This window comes from Apostichopus japonicus, chromosome 16 (genome assembly GCF_037975245.1).
Source record: "Apostichopus japonicus isolate 1M-3 chromosome 16, ASM3797524v1, whole genome shotgun sequence".
NCBI classification, from domain to species: Eukaryota; Metazoa; Echinodermata; class Holothuroidea; order Aspidochirotida; family Stichopodidae; genus Apostichopus; species Apostichopus japonicus.
The window spans coordinates 45,403,853-45,426,133 of record NC_092576.1 but is presented as its reverse complement, the minus strand read 5'-3'; the positions used below and the strand labels follow the sequence as shown (position 1 = coordinate 45,426,133).

General features: G+C 37.7%; 2 protein-coding genes and 1 long non-coding RNA gene across 7 annotated transcripts in view; 2 read left to right on the top strand and 1 right to left on the bottom strand.

The window, feature by feature from the left end:
* LOC139982207 (uncharacterized) overlaps positions 1-22,281 on the top strand; it is a 61,015-nt gene that overhangs the window by 6,157 nt on the left and 32,577 nt on the right. Inside the window, exon 1 of one of the 5 annotated variants that reach the window (XM_071994813.1) lies at positions 40-246. The exons of 3 other annotated variants lie outside the window; for them this stretch is intronic. The gene's annotated coding sequence lies outside the window, so the exon portion shown is untranslated. Of the gene's footprint in view, positions 1-39; positions 247-3,397; positions 3,952-22,281 lie in introns of those variants that run through there. One more of the 5 variants, XM_071994814.1, reaches the window with a different exon arrangement.
* Positions 5,963-21,648, bottom strand: LOC139982219 (uncharacterized). Its single transcript, XM_071994858.1, has 5 exons — positions 21,431-21,648; positions 20,676-20,820; positions 20,154-20,284; positions 13,057-19,350; positions 5,963-6,417 (listed from the first exon to the last, which is right to left on the bottom strand). The coding sequence occupies exons 1-4, from the start codon at positions 21,593-21,595 to the stop codon at positions 19,147-19,149; spliced, it is 645 nt and encodes a 214-aa protein (XP_071850959.1). The 5' UTR covers positions 21,596-21,648; the 3' UTR covers positions 5,963-6,417; positions 13,057-19,146.
* On the top strand, positions 6,428-8,968 carry LOC139982234 (uncharacterized). The gene is made up of 2 exons (XR_011798068.1): positions 6,428-7,093; positions 7,928-8,968. It is a non-coding gene; the product is annotated as an uncharacterized lncRNA (long non-coding RNA).

Genomic DNA, 22,281 nt, shown 5'->3' with positions numbered 1-22,281 from the left:
TGAACTCACATTATTATGATACTGTGTACGTTAGAAATGTATCGCATGAGTAAGCTATTGCTGTTTAAGGACAAAATCTGTTCCGGGTTTGCGCTCTTCACTTAACCATATGATGCGTTATGACATCGAAAATGCAGCTTGACTTCAACTATAAAGATGTGTGCTGAAAGCCATAGTGATTATTATATACCAAGGAATCGTTTTTAAATTTGGTTTATGAGAACATTGGATCGGGCAAATTGAAGTGTACGTACAAACTAAGTTACTTATGACTTCATATAAGGCCCAGAAATAATTAACTATCAGCTCAATCTAATTAGCGCAACGTTGTGCATACTATATGTTTGCCTATGTGTAGGTCGTATATTTAAACTAATTATAGTAGTACTTTATTTATCTCTATATTGTTATAGACCAGTCTAGTAGGCTACAACTCATTTAGTTTTATTTTAGAGTCATAACATTGCGATATAATTGTTAGCATTTCGGCTTGTCCATTAACTCTGACACATAGATTTTTTTTTCACAATTCGTAACTACCATAAGTAGGTCTGTATTATTTTTTAGGAATGTTTGGGATAGGAAATAGCTACTTGCAATCTCAATTTTGAATTGGTGTCAATTTGTTCAAAAATATTTATTTATTGTTACCTTATGGTGGTGTTTGAAATTGTTTGTCAATTAGGTTCCCTTTTGCCAATCTTAAGTTCGACCACTTTCAAGGAGAGTGGCAGAGAGGGGACTATCTTGTAATTTTACTGCTGAGAGAGAGCAAATAATGAAGATATGACGTCGTATTTATAGTGGTTATGGACACTATACTATTGTCTTGAAAATTAATACATTATATATATTCTTACAGTAAGTAGAACATAATCTGAGGAAGTAAATCATATTACAATGAGAAGGTAGAATGCATTCGAAGTCCATTTAGTACTGGTTCTTATCAATATTACTATGCATGTGTTTGCCTTCAATCTTTACTGCATAAGCTTTGTACAGTATCGTGAAGCATATAGCGTATATACATGTAATAGGTACGTGATCTAACACTGTGCTTACTAATCCGTACTTATACGTCTGTTTTAGGGTGTTGTCCGCTCATCCGAGTTCCGTGATTGCGCACTAGACAAACCGTTGCGGAATAAGGAAGTGTTTGTCCAAAGTACTATTTTAGCCTATAGGCTGAGGCTGTATGCATACAATGTAGCGTAACGGGTATTTACGAATAGAAAAGAGAAACTAGTGGCAAATAAAATGTTGCTTTATACAGTCTGTTGTATAACCGTAAACACTTGAATATAAATTTGAAATTAGAGATGATAGTACATTGGTTCTGCTGAAAATTGCAAATGTCACATGTAAATATGTACACCGAGAAGTACCATCTTTGGTGGAGAACAATATTGAGTTGTTGTATGGCTAATAGAGATGCAAACACTGCTTTCCTGATCTTAGCAGTTAGGACAGCCATTTGTGCTCGAATAATATACTCATGGCATTGCTTTTTCAACAAAGGTTTGGCATTGTGTTCTCTTGGGAGAGATCTGCACCATTTACGTATAATTATTCCTATGTTCCGGAGGCTTAAAGTTTATTGTCAAACACAATTGATGTAAATTGTTTGCATCTTTAGGTTAAAAACCACATCCTCGAAGCATTATGCTTATTGTAGATTCACATTCTCAATATTTAGTGATGTTTTATGCTGACATTTGTCAACAGCAAAATTAGTAATATCATTGGAGAAATATATTTTCCCCCTATAAACTGTACATATCATTTTTCCCCAATAATGTTTTAACAAACTGTTCCATAGTGATGAAATGATAAATGCAAAAATCATATGAGTACATTACAAATGTTTCACACATCGTGACATCTGAAGTGTAAATCAACAAACTTTTGAAGATAATATGCTGACATGATAACACATATAACCCACTACACGTGATTTACCAATTTGTGTAGTAAGAAACTGGTTTCTTGCCCAAAATATTCTACATTTAAAGAACCATATTTAGAGTTAGGAATGTTATTGTGATGGCATTTTCAACTAAGAGTGTAAAATGTTTTACTTTTCCATGTTAATATCGCATGTTATTATTGCAACCGGAATAAGTCTAGCTATATCAAAGAAAAATTGAACTTTCTAGGTATGCCCCTAGCACCAAATCCAGGATTTATGAGGTAGACGTAATTTCAAACACTCCTACATTACCCCCCTCCCCCCCAAAAAAAAATAAATAAATAAAAGATACAATAAAATAAAATAAATACATTTAAACAATAGCTGAATGCAAAAATCAGTGGCGGCGGAACCGGGGGGGCTTGGGGGGCCCCCCAATGAAAAAGTTGAGGGGCAAATGCATGATAAGCCCCCCCAATATTTACCAAGGCTCCGAAACGTGCATCTGCCCATTTTTCAATGCATACTTGTCGATCTGTCCGATGCACACGTATACTATATAGGTGTAATAATTTTAGTAATTGCTGGGGGACCCTGGTCCCTCGGACCGTCCCCTGGCTATAGACCACATTGTCACCCCAACCGCGTCTTCACGCCCCGTGAAAAGTGGAAGCAGTTAGTGTGAGTACCGGTAAGCGTAACACAACTTCGTCTTAGGCCAATGACTTGCCTCATTTCAGCCAGTTCTCCAACATCCCCTTACTTAGTGGCGGAGCGTCCATAAATACAGTCAGGGGGCGGATCCCCCCCCCCCTCCTGACGGACTCAAATGGACTGCTGGCGCCCTTTTCAGCTTTTCACTACTTTTAACTTATTCGCGATTATTGACTATTTTATTGCGCTCTCATATACCTATTGACATTTGTCATATTCTGTTGGTGTAATTTTCCGACAAAATGGCGACGACACCTATTTATTCTCCGTTTATCTGCAAATTAGCAAGGCCCGGAATGGGTCATTTCCTGCAATCTAGGGAGTAACTTTACTCAAAAATTTTCTGTACGCTCCGCGCCAACCTGTGGTGGCGCTCCGCTTAGATAGTGTCGAAAGCGCCCCTACAGACCATTCTTGTCCCCCCCCCCCCGACCAATACCCCTAGCTCCGCCACTGCCCTTACTACACTCAAAAACGTCTTTGCGAGTACACTACGAGTAATAGCTACTCTCTTTAAACACCATCGAATATACAAATTACAATGTTTTTACAGACTTTTACGTGCAATCTCAGAAATTGCAGGCTTGAGACCCATATTTTAGGGCTAGGTATTCGCAGCATAAAACAATCGGGAAGTGCCGTTTCCGGCCATCTGGGGGTTTGAAAAAAAACAAAATTTTCTTGTACGCTCCGCGCCAACCGATGGTGGCGCTCCGCTTAGATAGTCTCCACACATTAGCCCCCCCCCCCCCAATAATTTTTCCGTTCCGCCGCGCCTGGCAAAAATGGATTACTGACAAGTATTTCTGTCCTTTAAAATATCTATGAGAAGACAAATAGTATCTGAAAGTGTTACAGACTCGAGGGTTTCACTAAAGACGTTTACTACTTCATGTTTTAGAGTTAGGAATGTCTTTGATTCCATACAGAGTACTCTAATGGAAAATTCAAATGAGGTGATTCATTCAACACTTTACAAACACATTGTTCAACTTACAGCGTATAAAAGAGAAAATGAAACCGAATTTAATCAGTTTATAAATTGTTTGGATCTTTTTTACAACAAAGGATAGTCGTGCTATTGACCTTACATTGTGTTTATATTGTGTATGTTATATGAATATCGCGTGAGCATTCTATAACTGTTTAAGGACAATGTCTCTTCCGGGTTTGCGCTCTTCACTAAACTATATGATGTATTATGGCATACACTCTCGAGAACTACTCTAACGTTAAAGTTGGCGGCAGAATGCCATAGTGATTATTTTACATCACGGAGCCGTCTTTTATTTTGTTTTATGAGAAGATTGGATCAGGCGAATTGAAGTGTACGTACAAACTAAGTTACTTATGACTTTATGTATAGGCCCAGATCATAATACAATATCAGCGCAATTCCATTAGCACAACATTGTGCATACTATACGTTTTCCTACATGTAGGTCACAGAATTAAGCTAGTTATAGTAGTATTTTATTTATCTCTATACTGTTACAGGACATTATTGTAGGCTACAACTCATTCGGTTTTATGTTACACTAATAACATTGCGATAGAGTTGTTAATATTACGGCTTGTCCATTAACTCAGACACATACTTTTTTCACAATTCGTAACTGCCATATGTAGGGCTATGTCAATTGTTAGCGATGTTTGAGATAAAAGGTAGCTACTTGCGATCTCATTTTTGAATGGGTCATTTTGTTCAAAATATTTATTTATCGTTACCTTACGGTAAATGCTTGCCATGAGCCTCTCAGATAACAGAAAGGGCACTTTCCAGTCATTAAAAGTTGCATAAACACAAGCCGGGTGTAAAATGTTCCAAGGATAATTGATAAATAAGTCAACACACAAGGTTACACTGTTTTCTAATCTATTAGACTTCTTCTCTCTACTGCTACTAGGATGTGAGTGACCACAAAAACAAACAGCTCTCAAAGTAGTGATAACCTCTGACCCTTTCTATGCCTTACTGTTATCTTACCAGTGAGAGGAGTAATAGACAGGACAGATTGTCTCACTAGGGGTGTTTAATATACACATGATAACAGGAGATAGACATACAAGATAGCATTGTTTGAACAGAACAGACTGAAGGGGAGGGGGGGGGGAGGAAGGTGAAGCCCATCCTCTGTATCTGCCCACGTTATCACGGATATTCTTTAAAGTACGTTCGATTCCTATGTAAATATTATCACAGATGGTGAACAGACCCAAATTATTTTCATATCTTACAGTAGCCTTTTGCGTTTTCTACTTTTTTGACATGTCCATCGCGTTTTTCTTTACATATATCAATCACAAAACAGCAAACTAAGATATTAGCCAAGTTTTTCTCTGCCAACAACGTTAATTGGCGAGTAATTAATGATATTTGCAGATAATGAGAAAAGTGTCCACGACAAATTCCACATTTCAATTAATCGCATACAGTTCCCCCCAAAATTCAACCAATCATAGATGCAGGCTTAGTTATGAGCTGTTGCTAAAAATAGATTCAAGACTTTGCGTTGGTACAACCAGGGAGTTGTTATGGAACTCCCTGGTACAACTGCCATATAGACTGTACACAAATCGAGCATAGTGTTGCATTACGTAATTTAATTGTTCCCAATGCAATTCAGAATTCCTCGACTTGGGTCTGGAGAAAGAAAAAAAAACAGCAAATCTCAAAATTAGCAAGTAGAACATCTTCATTAATCTTATTATGACACAAACTGTGGGTCATATCCTTCCAAGAAATAATTTGTTTCTAGAGTTACTTGCTGAACACCATCTGCACACCTGATAAATGAGGATTGTGGAGATATTATTCTATTATGGAAAGCTCTACCATTAGGAGATCATTTTCCAAGCACATAAGACACTGTCCAAAATTAAAGTTGCAAATGGGCTTAATGTTGGTCTACCTGAAATACTTACTAGTCCTAGGCTACAGTAGAGCTAGTACTGTAGTCTAGACTGTTGGATTTAGGAACTAGGCCTATAACAATACCAATGGTATTGCTGCGTTAGGGCTACACCTAACGTTACTGTACTTGCTCGAGTCATTACAGGCTAAAGAAAGGTTTTCAAAGTTGGTTCTTAAAGTTAGAAGTAAAGTACTCACCACCCTGGTCGTCATAGCATGTCTCTGCTGTGAAAAGTAAAAATACTCTTTCGAAAAAACGGGTTAAATTCAATTCAATTCAATTTCAGAGTAGAATACACATTGTATGTATGGAGACGTAGAGATGATCTGGGTTTTTGTCGTACACAGAAAGCGCCCTCACTGACTTTCAAGGCTCCACTGCTAAAACACACCTGTGGTGTAATGCACAGTGTCAGGGTTCTATGCTTATCATTTTCTATGCAGGTGACAAACACGTCGAGGTGATTAGGCCATTCGCTTAGCACAGTGCTAAATAGGTAGGAGGTCATATTTTCGTATTTTGGAAATTTGTAAAAAGAAAATCCTTTTTATTTTCCCCCGCGAAACTCCAGAGGTAATTTGGTACATACAAAGGGTCGTACTAATTAACATCAACAGGCCCATTTCACGACAACTCAAGACAACAAGTTTAAAATACCATCAAATACAATGGTTGTAACCAGATTGTATCTGGAAACGCGTTTAAAACTTACTAAAACCATCGTGCATACAATGTTTTCAAGGGATTTTTTTTTTAAATAGTCAACCAACGGATTATAAAAAAAATCGTTAAACGGTATTTTCTGTTAAACCATAATCGTCTGAATACTAGAATAAATAATAATTGTGAGAATTCTTTCAATTTCTTCCACATGGTAGCCTTATATGGAACGCGAAAAGGACCACAACATATGATGATGTTAATGATGATCTAATTTTATACGATCATGTACTGAAAACTTACGATCATGTACTAAAAATACACGACCATGTACTAAAAATTTACGATCATGTACCAAACATATACGATCATGTACTAAAAGTATACGATCATGTTCTAAACATATACGATCATGTACTACAAACGTACGATGTACATCAAAACAAATACGATCATGTACTAATAATGTTATGTTCAAAAAAAGTGGCGTCTGCATACGCGTATGTATATTCATATGTGGCGTCTGCATACGCGTATTAATATTCAGTACAAACTCATTAAGAACCACTAGGGGCGGGGCTTTGGTATCAACTTTGATATTCCTAGGGGTACGGTACTTTGTAATCAACGGGTACCGGTAGCATACTATATTATTAATTTGAAGTGTGTGATATTCACTGAGGATTGGCTGTAATAATACTTAATAGCTGTGTGTATGAATATTTAGAAGACCGTGAAAATTGTTTTGGCATTTGAACGTACGTACTGGAACGTATACAGTATACTACATGTGCGTACGAATGTACACTAAGTAACAATGGGAAAGATGGAGCGAAGTGAAGAGGAATTTACATCTGAAGAGTGATTCAGAAGTCGCTCGATTTCTACTCGACAGGTGAGCAAAGAATAGATTTGTTCGTTACATTTTTTGTTTACATGATTTAACGTTACTTCTCATTATCGATGAGAGAAACTGAGAACGAACCTCTGCCTCCACTATTATTACTACAGTGTCTAGTTTAGCCTAGGCCAGTAGTAGGGCCTATACTAAGTCTGTAGTACTAGTATAGGGTACTTAGCCTACTATTTACTAGCACTACCAAGGCCAGTAAGGCTAAACGCTCTTACTTTTCTTACTCTTTCTTCACAGTCATAGTCTTATCAAATTGCAACAAGTATACGTTCTTGATACAGTGCTAACTAACGTTCACGCATAGATACTTTACACTAGACCTTACAAGGCATGGGCTATGTATGATGGCAGTGATTTTGTTTGCTGTAGCCTAAATCATGAGGCCTATGTTCAGGCGGTTCCCGTTAGTTTCCTGCCCTAAATAACGTTTGTTTCCTTCCCTAAAAACGTTTCTTACCTCCTAAATCATGGGGAGGAAATTATCGTTTTTCCAGGAAGCTGATGAAAGCATATTGGCTAGGCTTTGTGGAAAGAATAAATTTAGTAGGCCTAGGTCCTAAGTGCAATAACTGTAGGAATTTTTCTTTCTACCTTTACTACAAATATCTCTTCCCATACAGCCTAGCCAATTTGCCTCCCTTGAAAAATGTTTCTTTCATTGAAATTGTTATTTTCTCTCGTAAATCTAAAATTACAATTACTTCAGTACCTAACTCTTTCTACGTAGCCAAGCCAAATGTCTTCTTGCTTGAATTCCTCACATGAGAAACATTACTTTCCTCCCTGATAGTTTATTTTTTGTGATTCTACTTTCAGGTTTACAAGAAATTTCTCAGTCTGCAGACGGACCTGTGTTCCTGTTATGGAAAAGAATAGTTACAAGCACATTCCGCAACTGATGAAGGACATAATTAGACGGAGGCTTGATGATGTCAATTCTCAACTAGGAGGTGTTGTTCTTGCCGAGGATGACCCAAGGCACATCTCTGGTACAATTCGCCTGAGCTAACCTCCATCAGCTTCTTTTACAGCTTCTTGCAAGCCATCAGAGCAGGATGGGACCAAGCTCTACTTTGTAATGAGTCTAATCTATTAGTCTTCCTTGCATCAGCAAGTGATATCATTTTTTTTTGGTGGGGGGGGGGGGTGGGAATGGAGTTGTTGCACAGCTTGTTGCAAGCCATCAGAGCAGGATGGGGCCTAGTTCTACTTTATAATAAGTCAAATCTATAAATCTTCCTCGCTTCAGCAAGTAATATTATTTTGGGGTGGGGGGGGGGGGCGGGAGGTTGGAGTGATTGAAACCTGCATGTCTCCTACAACTTTGCAGTAATTTAAAAAGAAGTAGGGGTGGGGGGGGGGCTTCTTTTCTCAAAATCATTAGTCATGCGCAGCCAATTGATCTAAAACATAATGCATGTACTAGTTTGGAGTCAGGTTTGGACTCGAAGAACTATTCCTTGTTTTAAATGTTTGTTGTTGTAAAGATCAGCAGACTTATTCTTAGCACATTCATCACTAAAAAAGGAGCACTTAATTGAACTTGTTATGTGTATTGAAGCTTATTAATGTCCATGTTTCAGAATAAATTAGCACATTAAATTGGAAGATTTTGCAGATTGAAGTAAGAACAGCAGTGAAAGAAACTGTGTGTTTATTCAAAGCCCTGAACGGTAAAGTCAAAGAACACAGACAAATAGAGAAAACCATGATTATGTCTTTCACAAAAAGAAAATGTAATATTAATAACATGTCTACAATCTTAGATGATAGTGAAAACAAGTCTATATTTGTCAAGTAATACAACTGATCAAGAAATACAGAACTGAATACAAGTGAATGATAAAGTCAAGGAAATAGAGACTATCTTTGACCCAAGATAACTTTGACCTATGGAAAACAATAGCAATCAAATACTCTCCAAGGGCTATTTATTAAAATGTAACAGTTAACCAACTTCTCTTCTTGAGATATGGCATTAGCACTAATGGCCGTAAGCATAACAATGGGATTATCTACCCACCGAGTGTTATCAACATTTGCCATGAAACCAACTTCACTTCTCGGGATATAAACTATTGTCCTCAAAATGACCTTCATGATTAACAAAATGTATTACCTACTCACCATGGGCCACCTATATAGCAAGTTTGAAGTTCAACCAACTTGCACTTCTTGATATTGTTTAGGTTTCAAGAGTTGAACATTTGTTGACCTAAATGACCTTTTACCTCCATGAAAAACAATAGGGTTCATCTACTTACCAAGTGCTATCTACATAGCAAGTTGGATGTCCAACCAACTAACACTTCTTGAGATACTGTTTTAACACAGATTTCAAATGTTGACCTCAAATGACCTTTGAACTCGATGAAAAACAATAAGGATCAATAAGGAACAATAAAGACTACATATACCAAGTTTGAATTCAAGCAACTTTTACTTCTTGAGATGTTGTGTGTACATATATCAAAAAAGAGTGCCGGATGGGTTGCAAGCAGTTGCATTACCAGTTTTCGAGGCTGTTGAACATCTACCAACCATTGCCTAAGAAGAAAAGTGAAGAAAAAAAAAAGGTCATTTATTTTGTTTAAGTTACAATATCATTGCTTTTGATGATAGACAGCACTGATTGATTGTCGCTTTGAGTGTTTAATATACATGTGATATAAGAAGATAGACATAAAATATATTGTTTGAACACTACACCAAGTACTACAAAGTGCTCTGTTTTTCAAAACTTGATTTCAGACAAACTGTATTTTGCTTCCAAAAAGGATTAGCTAATATAACCCTTTGATAATTGATGTCACTGTAAAATAACTATTTTCAGTATGACAATCTAGCCAGCTACTTATGTTGCTAGTATTTTTTAATTGAGCAAGCCATTGTGCTATTACACTGAGTTTAATGTTTAAAGAATTACCAGCTGTTACTCTGCACCAATCCCACAATTATGCATATAGAAACGTACCCTTATATTTCCCATTCGCTCCTGTTGGCGTTCTTCTACCTGCCTCCTAGCTGCAGCTGCTGTTAGCCGGGTTGGTTGTCCCTTTGTCTGGTGTTACCTGAGCTAACCTCTCCGTCCTCTACTTCTGCCAGCCCTCCATGGTGTTTCCTCACCAGATGGTTGCTAAGAAGGTAGCAAAAGGTTACAAATTATAAACGTGTCTTTGGATCAGCTGCTAAAATGTATTGCACTCATTTACTGGTGACATATGACTACATGCTATATATCACTTTCATGGAATGGTTGTACACTTTACTATAACATTTATAGAACAGCAGACATTGCATGTTGCCCTAGGTTTCAGTTTCTAGACCTGTTAGTTCCTCCCCTGAAACTGTTAGTTTCCTCTCCTAAAATCGTTACTTTCCTCCCCAACATCAAGGTAGTAAAGTATCGCATTCAGGTTAGGAAACTAATATGCTTGTTGAATGAAACTTAAAATAAAAAGGTTACTTACTACACTCACACATAATCATAAAAATCGCCTAAATCATCAATTGCAATTACTACAGTTTTGCAAAGCACTTGCTACAGAGCAGTTACCTAAATCTCCACATGGCCTAGCCAGTATGCCTTATTGCATTCCCTTATGAGAAACGTTACTTTCCTCTCCTGAAAAACGTTATTTTCTCCCATGTTGTTAGCGGAGGAAGCTAACGTTTTTCAAGGGAGGAAACTAACGGATCCGGAAACTAACGGCCTCCATTGCGCTACACTAATGGATACATTGCTTTTAGTGCACAATTCACAGCGTGTACATAACGTTATTCAGGCCTAACCACACACTAATGAGTCTGATTGTACTACAGTAACTAGCCTATGTAACACCGAGTAGAGTGATACAATATCGTTCTAGAGAATGTTACGTACCGATCGAGTTCTTGCTGGTTCAATCACTTTCTCTCTTATGTATCCATGCTACAAAACAGGTTTTATTTTCACGGAGCGGCGAATTTTCTTGGGTTTTTAGGGCATCGTATGCAATGAGATATGCCGTAACTGTCCCTTCGCGCAATACGTACATCTCCTCAGCTGATTTTTGTTTACTGTTTACCTTGCTATTCAAAGTACCTTTTCCGTTATACATATTCACAAGGTTCATTTAGTGGGAGGAGTATATCGAAGTCAAAGATTCAAAATACGAAAACCAGAAAATGTAATATTTTTTCACTTTTCGGGAATAGTTTGAGTTGAAACTTTACAGTTAGCTTAGTTTACGTCATTGGTATAGTATCCTAGTATTGGAAAATTTCGAGAATCAACGCAAATTGCTGCTTTAAAGGCAAAGCACATTAAACGGCGATCAAATACGATTTTAGAAATTTGCTTCATTATAATTATACTGTCTCAATTCACGAGAATCATGGATGATATAATTGAGTCTGTGGAGCTCGAAAACACCGAGCAAGTGCAGGAAAATTTCCGCAAAGAAAGGGTAGGCCTACCCTAAACATAGGCGTAGGAGGCGGGGGTGCTGAGGGGGGGGGGCTGCAGCCCCCAACCTTATTTTTGGTGAAAAATCGGGCAATATGCTGAGAATTTTTCGGGCACCTACTGAAGAATAATAATTTGCAATGTGTTTTTCTATGATGCTAAATGCTAAATAAATGATGGTTGCTACTTAAGTCAAAATTTGATGCAATTTTTTATGTATACTTTACAATTACAATGCGGGTTTTTCGGACGCTTGCGCGGGTTTGGGTGTTAGAATGCAGGTCCAACCCGCGAATTGCGGGGTCAGTTGAGAGCTCTGTAGTAAGTGTGGAGAAACTGAAAAAGCAGTGCTCTGAAGGTGTTTTATACTACTGCACATAGAGTGCTATTGCTACTGCTAGCTTAGCCTAATGCTAGGCTCAAACTCAGAGACCCATATCTCTCGTGCAAAAAATAATGGCCCAGGTCACTTAATTCTCTATTAAGGTCCATTGGTGACAACTGTGCCATATTCATCAATCACGTACACTGACCAGTATAAAAGGCAGTTAGGCATATTTCTATTTTCTTTTTTTTTAAATTCCAAATAACCTAGCCTATGCATTTGCCTATATCACATCACATCAGATTCAATGTTGTTGGTCATTGGCCATTTCATCGCTCAAATAAAACTATAGTCCATCAAATGCCCAAAAGGTCCTAATTGGTATAAATGCCTCTGCAGTTGTAACATAAACAAGAACAATTGACGACATGCAGATTGCTATACTAGAACTAGTAGTACATACTTACTTGTTAGTAAAGTAAACTCTGTACTGTACGTAGGCATTGCCTTAGGCCTGAAAGTTATATGTAGCATATCTGCCATTTTCCTTATTGGTAAAGCCCGTTTTAACAAACTCCTCTATTCGTTTTTCTGTAGTATCTTGGGAATCCATTTCTTATATCTAGTAGTACTAGTAGTATATTGTTTTATTTTAAAAATCCCGCGTAGGCTAAGTAAGGCAGACCTATACACATACTTAAGCTAGGCTATCCCTAACATTACATGTATTATTATTTCGACGAAAGTATATGACTACGTACGTTGCGACTAACCTTCGTACCAGGGAGCAAAATAATAGCGACCCCGTGTATTCATCCAATATAAGCACCGCCCCATATATGAATATTAATACGCGTATTCAAACGACAAAAATGGATATTCATACGCCACTTTTTTGTAACTTCCGCTTTTTTATCATCATCACAAGTTTTCAGTACATGATCGTATATGTTTTGATGTACATCTTACGTTTTTAGTACATCATCGTATATGTTTTGATGTACATCTTAGTTTTTTAGTACATCATCGTATATGTTTTGATGTGCATCTTAGTTTTTTAGTACATCATCGTATATGTTTAGTACATGATCGTAAGTTTTTAGTACATGAACGTATTAAATTAGATCATCATAAACATCATCATATGTTGTGGTCCTTTTCGCGTTCCATAGCCTTACACCACACTAAGTCAATGAGAAATTTAACTAAGCCTAACCATCTGTTTATTCGCTGAAATTGCGACGCAGTTGAGTTATAAGATATCCATGGAATACTTTCATTATTGCTGTTACGTTCGACCATATGGTTGCCTAACAGCACATTAAGTCGATGGGGTAATCTAGCCTAGCCATTTGTTTATTAGCTAAAATTGTGACGCTGTTATAACAATATCCATATAATACTTTCGTTATTGCTGTTATCTTCGACCACATGGTAGACTAACACCACACTAAATCATTGGGAAATCCGCCTAACCGTCGGTTTGCCCCCCCCCCCCCCGAAAAAAATATAACACTTTGCGTAAAATTCGGGTAATACATTAGGAACATGGTAGTATCGCGTCGGGCGGGTACCCGGATACCCCGTGCAAACACTAATTTAAAGACGATCTTACCTAGAGATGAGACTGAACAGGGACAACTCGATGTAACGTTGAACAATTGTCTATCAAGTTGAAGCGGGCGGACATTAGTGGCAACCAATAGTAGCGGACAATAGCAGCGTACACTATGCATTAACAGCAACCGATAAAAGACAACGGTAGTTTATAAGTGCCAGAATTGAAACGTCTTTGAAACTGTAGACGCCACAGCTCAGCAGGTTTATCGAATGTGGGTTTTATACCCCTTTTGGCAAACATAGAAATATTGTAATGTGATAACATGGGGGAAGGGGAGGATTCGGATAGAGGGGACACTTTGAACTACCCCTCTTCTGGTATCCCAGAAAGTGAGCCCAGCTGAGTAATTAAATGCGATTTCGATATACTTTTTGCAAAGCAATATTATAACGCAATAACATGGGAACCCTTGGTCTTCGAATAGAGGAGGGTCACTCTCTAGGCTAATGAACATTTTCAGCTGCCCGTGGCGTATTGTTGTAGCGGGCGTCAGAGGACCCAGAATGTGGGATATCAGGGTTAATAAATGCTATTTAAAGACAATTTTTGAAAAAGACATAAACATCATAACGCGATAACATGGGTGCTTTCGAGTTTTAAAGAGGATTACTGTTTACTACCCTCTTCCGCTAAATTGTCTCAACGGGCGTGAGAGGGCCTAGAAAAAGGTCCAAGTGGGGTTATTAAATGCGAATATGATATTCTGTTTTGGCAAACAAATCTAAACAGTAAAGGTACGCATAACAAAGGTAAGTACTTATAACATGCGAAGTAGTAAAGGTATACTATGAGGGTTTTTTTTAGTAGAGGGTGTAACGGTTTCGCCATCGGCTGATACGCCCCCTATTTTGCGGCCGAATCGTCGCGACAACGTTTCTTCGGAATGAAGAATCGTTGTAGAAAGGTTTCCTTTGTTAATCGTCGCGACAACGTGGAAGAATCGTAGAAGCAACGTTTTCTTCGTTGAGTTCATACGTTTCTTATATTTAACTCACACTCGCCGACTCGCTATTACTGATGCAACACCTTCGTAGGTACGATCGCTCAGCTCAGCTGTAAATTTCACTGTTTGTAATTTCATTCGGATTACTTTTAAAAATTCACTATACGGAACGTTTATCCATTGTTTTATTCTTATTCACGATACTCCAGTTTTAATAATCGTTTCGACCGATGCCAGTTAATTAACTAAATTGGGTGAGTGTTTTTATTTCCCTAAATTGGTGACCCCGACGTGATCAAATTAGAGCATAGGCCCGGCGTAGCGATTTCGCTTGTATTTTCGTTGGGATTTGTTTTGCCTGTTAAACTTTTCTCTCAAACAAAGCATGTCACATCACAAGATATTCGTATAAATAAATATATATATATATAAGTAAATAAATATTCGTATTTAATTGTTTGCCAGAATGACCTGTCAAATTCGAATTTGGTTTCCCCGCTGGTCCAACTTCCGAGGTCCTCTGAGGTCCGCAACAAAAAAGTGCCCACGGGTTAGCGGAAAAGGGGTGGTAGAGGGTGTCCTCCTTTACTCGAAAACCCCCCATGGTATGCCGTTAAAACGACGATTGGTATGCCAAAATGGCCGGTCAAATTCGATTTGGTTTCCCCGCAGGTCCTACTTTCTGGGTCCTCTGACGTCCGCTGCGAAAAAGTGTCCCTGGTTAGCGGAAAAGAGGTGGTAGAGGGTGTCCTCCTCTACTCGAAAACCCCCAATGGTATGCCGTTACAACGACGATTTCTTTGCCAAAAAGGCCTGTCAAATTCGTATTTAGTTTCCACGCTGGGCCTACTTTCTCGGTCCTCTGACGCCTGCTACGAAAAAGTGCCCCCGGGGAAGCAGAAAAGGGTGGTATAGGGTGTGCCCTATACTCGAGCCGCCTCCCCCCCCCCCCCTCCCATTGTATGCCGTTACAACGACGATTTGTTTGCCAAAATGGCCTGTCAAATTCGCATCTAGTTTCCCCGCTGGCCTACTTTCTGGGTCCTCTGACGCCTGCTACGAAAAAGTGCCCCCGGGGAAGTGGAAGAGGGGTGGTAGAGGGTGTCCCCCCCCTACTCTAAAACACCCAATCTTATGCCGTAACAACGACGATTTGTCGCCGTATAAAGATCTTTTGCATAGAGGTCCTGATTTGAGAATAAGTTCATACGATGGGCGTAACTTTACATTGGTTGAATGAGATATGAGATAATAGATATATTTTGGAGCAAGAACGTAATACGTTCAGTAATTTATAAGGGGAATTTTGAAATGAATGCGTTTGAAACGTTCAAGTTGTGTGTAAAATTGCATAATTGCATACCCATAGACGCCGTTCTTAACTGCAGCTTAACCGAAGAAGTGATAAATTCTTCATTTTCAAGTAAAAACGGTGGAAATATAAAACGATTTGTAGAAACATAAATTATTTCTCCCAAAGGCATCCATTTTTGCTTATTTTTGTGATAGTTTCTCCTCACGCAATTTTACCACGAGAATAAAATCTTACCTAAACCTATTGCGTACGCATTATAACTTCTAATAGATGACGGTTATTTTCATCATGAATTATGAGATATACGATTTTCAGTTGCTCGGTTGCAATTTATGAAGAAAAAAAAAACAGTTCATGAATATGGTTTCGAGTGACCATTAAATTGCGGTAGAATCCAATGAAAGATTAAAGCCAAAGAGAAGTAATGACTAGGGTTCAAACGATTATGCAAAAATACCGATTATTTTTTTCATAATCGGGCCAATTCCGATTATTTGAAAAAGAGAATATATCCCGTTTATACGAAATCGGCAATTAAGTTTGTGATAGAAACAATAATTGTTGTGATTTTCTTCTGTTTCCTTTGCTTTCATTGTAATAGAAGGCTCTTAGGTATCCTTTTGTATGTAGCAAATCACCTCTGGAGTTTCGCGGGGAAAAATAGATTGATGTAAAGAAATAATAACAACTAGAAACTACTCCAATATTGTTATATACTGTATATATAGACGGTATTCCGAGACCTGTTTACAATGTAACAACCTAGTGTTAGGCTTAATGTGACTGATATGGATTAGAGGCATATCAGTATCTGGCGAAATTAAATTATTTTTGAGAGCCCTTATTGCGGCAAACATCGAAAGGTTAAAAAAATGGAAAGAAGAGGGTCGACGTGAAAAGGGAGGTGGTGGGCAGGGAAGTATGACCATTTGCAAAGTGTGAGAAATAGAAACATCGATTTACAAATTAGTGCATCAAATACTGCACTACGAGCTTTTGATGCTTAAACATAGTCTATACTCAGCTAGTCAACATAGGGCCTATCTATCCAGCACCAGGGTAGGAAATTAAGATGTGGCTTTGGCTGTTTGGGAAAATGAAAAGTTAAGCATGCCCCCCCCCCCTTAATGCATTTACGAAGGCTTTTTTGTTAAGATCAGGGGGGCCCTTTTCAATATGCTGTTTACGGAAATGCATTCAACAGGATACAGTAAGCACATGTGGTTACCCTCTTCCTAGTGCTGGGACCGTATAGCAAATTCATTAGAAGTTAAGTCGCAAAATTTGCGATAGTTTAGCAAATAACGTCAAGCCACCGACTTTATGATGACGAAAAACCAGTAATCCATCAACTGAAATAGAAAACACAGGTTTGCTTCCGCTGAAGGTGCCCTTCCCTTCAATCATGTATTTTTTCGTAAAATACAACATTCCCTCTTTAAGACATACCTTCCAAACAAATGCCGATTTCCAGCAAATTGAAAGTTGTAAACAAAGCTAAGCATTTTGTTTCGCAAACCGATGGTTATGCTACATTTCCCATTGACTTAGTGTGGTTGATAGGCTGACATGTGGTCGAAGGTTGCAGTTCACTGTAAAAACACTTGGGTCATTTTTTGACCCAAATTTGACCCAGCAACTTAGTGGAATCTCCACCAGCCCAGCTTTGGGTCAATTTGACTAAGGATTTGAGTCATTTGACGTCTGACCCAGAACTGGGTTATTTTGACCCATATGCTACTTTGACCCATATGCTACTTGGACCGAGCTTTTGACCCAGTGGTTAGTAGGATCTATACCAGCCCAGCAGATTGGGTCAAACAAATTGACCACATAAATGGGTCAAAGCTGAATTTACATTTGCAGTTGCAGGAAGTCTATAAAAGAAATGACATAAGACTTCAATTCCTATAAAGATCAATTTATTCAAATCGTAAAGTGGTGTTACAATAAAAGCATGCAATTTCACAGATAATTATCGATAATCGTTTTGTTTTATTCCAACTAGAACATCATTGTAACAGTAAAAATCAGAGTAATGTGATACCCATAAAACTAAACAAATAATGAACACAAGAATATAGGCTAAGGCTAATGTACCAATTGCGAATCATTGGAAACTAAGCAATGTTCCTTAAAATCCTGACATAATTAACTAAAACGATCATTTATTCATGTGCGCAAACTTTAGTTCACTGAGGAATATGTTCTGTACTACTTGAAGGACTTTAATTGTTGATCTCACAGCTAGGTTGCTGCAGTGTTTGTAATGTTAAGTTAATCAAGACTAAGAGCATGCACTCACTCTCTTCTTGAATTCTTAGTCACTGAAGTAATTTGATTATTAGCTAGCATTTCTATTTTTTTTCCAAAAGAATATAAATAAACATTTCATAGTTAGCAATTGTATAAAATATAAGCTATACAAAGAAGACATTTTGTTTTAATTGTGACCCAGTACATCAATGGTGGCTGTAAGAAATCAAATATTTTGGGAAGCATAATGTTTGGTGGGGGCTTTGTCATGGCCAAAAGTCAAGACATGTATCAAACATGTTTTGCAGAGGGTTGGTGGGGCAAGACAGCCCCTATGGCAAGCTGCCACTTCATAAAATCATGCAAGCATATCCCAAAGGTGATAATTTACTCAGTAGTTCTTGAACCAAAACAGCGTTAGATTTGAATGAGGCAAAGCTTGTTTATAACATACAGTACAAGACTTATAATCACTGAAAAGTCATTATCAATAAATGGAAACACCGTGAATGATCATGATCACCCAATATTTTTGCACCACCAATATGTTACATGATGTATTAAATCTTCAGTTGCTTAGGCAAAAAATGTACATCAGTCATGCTTTTGGCTAGCTGTGCATGTATGATGTATGGAAGAACACTAGTTTTGCACCACTGTTTGTGAGGCAGTTCTGCTTCTTTAGTCCCTCTAAACTTAACAATAACAAATACCACATGAAACTTAAACCTTGTTTAAGGTAATATAACATGCAAACATAAATAGCAAAAACGTTGTCACATTATGTAAATGAAATAAAAAAATCATGTAATCATCCCATCATGTTCATGACCATCAACTAATTGTTGCACTAATGTTGCACTGCCCAAGGTTTACAGGAAATATGTTCATATCCCTTATATGTGTTTTGACAAAATTATACGATAAAAGGTTACGATGTATATAAAACCAAAGAAATCATAACACTACTTTTGAGAAGGTTGTTTACGTACCTTTTTTCTCTTACTGACTACTTAAAAAAGCACGTAGGCTTCTTACTGAAGGGGAGGTCGAAACCTTTCCTTTCCCTTCACTAAGCTTAAAGAGGAATTTCTGTATGAATTCCCAGGTTGTTTGACACTGGCAGGGTTAGGCTATGTCAAACACATAAAATGATTTGAAACAAATATCAAAATCTGCAATCAAATCTGTAGCTGGCAGAGCAACCCCTTCGATGATCACAAATGACTGAGTCGGATTCCTTCTATCACCAAATGTAAGGACGAATGGCTGCTTTCGAGTTCTATCTTGCTTAAGCTCATCTTCAATGAATTGAGGAAGATTGGTCCCAACCTTTGGAAGAAAGAAAAGAAATTGCTGCTTTCAATGCACACTTAATTCTGTTGTCACTAATTTAAATAATTAGCAAACCTTTTCACTTGAATCATTACCATGGCAGATTTAATATTCATGTGAACATGAACTACAGAGTACAATGGTGAACAGTAGGAAAGATGATGGATGGTCCCTTGCAACATAATATAACTTTGCAGACTTGGGTCTGCCACAACAATCATACTAAAGAACTTACAACCTGCATCAGAGGACACAAACAAATAGTATACTGAAAATGGGGTAATTCTTGGCTTTAGCAGATAAACTAGGAAACTGTGCAGCCTACCTATGGAAAGTGGATTGATTTCCTGATTGTATATCTCTTCTATACATTTCAAACAAAGGGTTGGGGCATGGTCTGGAAAGCAGTTAATCACAGCTGAAATCTTGTAGTTATTTACTTGTGCAAGGTTTCACACTTACGAACATACCAACTTCCATGACTTTTCCATGATTCCTATGTTTCATTTTCATGACTCTTTATGTTAGTGAAAATATATTTATCATTTTTTATGCATTAATTTTAAACTTAAACAATAGAACTAATGAAATAACACGCACTGTGTTATACAGTATGATACCCCCCATCTTTAAATTCTTAATCTTTTTCAGGACCATGTCCATATTTCCGCAACTGAAAAGAAAAATAGTCATATCCCATGAATTTCCAGGAATCATGTGACCTGTGGGAACCCAGTAGTGCATACATACACATCCTCTTATATGTAAACTTATTATAGTAAAAAGGCAAAATACTCAACTGGTTTGACTTCAATGAAGCTCCTGCTTGCATCCAGATTGGTAGACCTCACTTTTTTACCATGTTTATTGGTGATATTTCCTGATGAAAGCACCAGTGGAAGAAGTTGGATAGCAATATTCTGTACATGATCTGCATAACAAGAAGGATGATATGAAGTAAACAAGAAAGCCAAGATATGATTTTGCTTCCCTGCATGAATTAGCAAATAAAATATTGTGATACACTAATCAACATATCATCTGAGATGTAATATTATATATTATTGACTATTGCAGCTTTATTTATAGTTAGCCTGATTTAGTGTTTGCCACTTTGTTGCACTTGGTACCACGATCAGAGTGAATTGCATAACTCAATCGTTGTGGTCTAAGTACCCCAATTATTCAGTTTGTATTTTTTTTTTTTTTTAATTTGGAATGTAGGTAACAATGTCTTGCAAGTTAATAAACAAGAGAACCGTTTGCCATATCCATTTGTTACTGAGATCATAATTAAATCATTGATATATGTTTGTGTTTACCTTCTTGAAAGCCACTTATGCCAAGTTTCTTCTGCCATTCGGTATTCTGATAGTCAGCATAGTTGATAACTTTTTTACAAAGTGAGCTAGTCCAGGCTACCTTCAATGAAATTGGTGAGAACTGGAGTAAGAAATCCTGCTCAATCTGAAATGTAAAAACAAACAATTGAAAACCTTTTAGCACCTTATAGGTTTTTGATGGAATTACTTACAGAATAAGTGTTACATAGTGCAGAGTGTGATCAGACAGAACATCACTAGATGCGGGACTTGGCAATGCAACAACATACAATCATAGCATATAAATCATAACACTAATTTAAAATCAGAGAGTTATACATGACTGCCCACTCACATACATGTTCATAGATGTGCGCATCCACCTTCCCTATATAATGACAATATATCCCCCTTATTAAATTACAACATAAACTTGGGCCAACTCTGTTGCAGGCACTTTTCCCAGTATTAATTCAATGTTGTCTGTGCTTGTCAAATTATTAGTATCAGGTTTTTTAGCTAAACATTACAAATTCATAAGTAGCCATGACCTCACTATTGAAAGTCATGAGTGTCCCAGTATATAAGGTTTATATACAAATTGAATATTGTGGTGGACTGAGGGTAAACAAGTGGGACCCCCAGCAGCTTAGATGCATTTGATTGACAACCCAACACTTTGAGGGGATAATTAACTGGAATATCAGGTATATGATCTCAGAGGAGCAGGCAAGTGGTACTTATTTCAGTCATACCATTCCTGGTGTATCCAGCAGCCTTGGGTATTCCGTAATAAATTGGCTGAGACTTGCATCGAACCTGTTCTGTCCAAGCCATGCTGCTATGTAAGCCTGAGTGAGTCTCATGTATTCCTTTACTTGGTCATTTGGACTGTGGTTATACTTCAGCCATTCAATCATTTTCAAAGTCTCTTCATCATCTAACAGAGGTTAAACAAAATCAAAACAGAATGCCAAAAGGCTTAGTGATTCCCTGTCCATAGTAAAAGAAAGTTTACTTTAATTTCAACAACATGAGAAGCAACATTGAATAAAAGATTTTCCAACTTATCCTTTAGCTGACCAGAAGTGGCCAGTGGTGCAATGGGTTTGCATTGATTGATGGATGCCTACATTGTTCAGGTTTGCTGACCTTTGAATTCTATGAAAAACAATAGGGATCCTCAACCAGACCTGTCAACTTGCCTTGCTAAAAAAAAAAGCGATTTAGAACTACCTGTCTTATCGTGCATACGAAAGCTGAATTGAGATTGGATTAAAACAGCGGGAGTTTCCTAATTCATCCTGTGAGATAGGCTGGAAAAACGGGAGCCTCCCAGTAAAACCGGGAGAGTTGACAGGTCTGCTCTATTCACCGAGGGGTACCAATGTACTCAGTTTGAGTATCAAATAACTATAGCTTCTTGAGGCCATGTGTACAAGCTTTTCATACATTAACCTCTCTTGACTTCAAATGACCTTTGACCTCCATTAAATTCAATAGGGATCATCTACTTACCAAGGTCTACCTACATACTGAGTTTGAAGTTGCAAATGACTTAAACTCCTTTAAATATTGTGTTCAGTTACAAGGTTTTCAGACTATT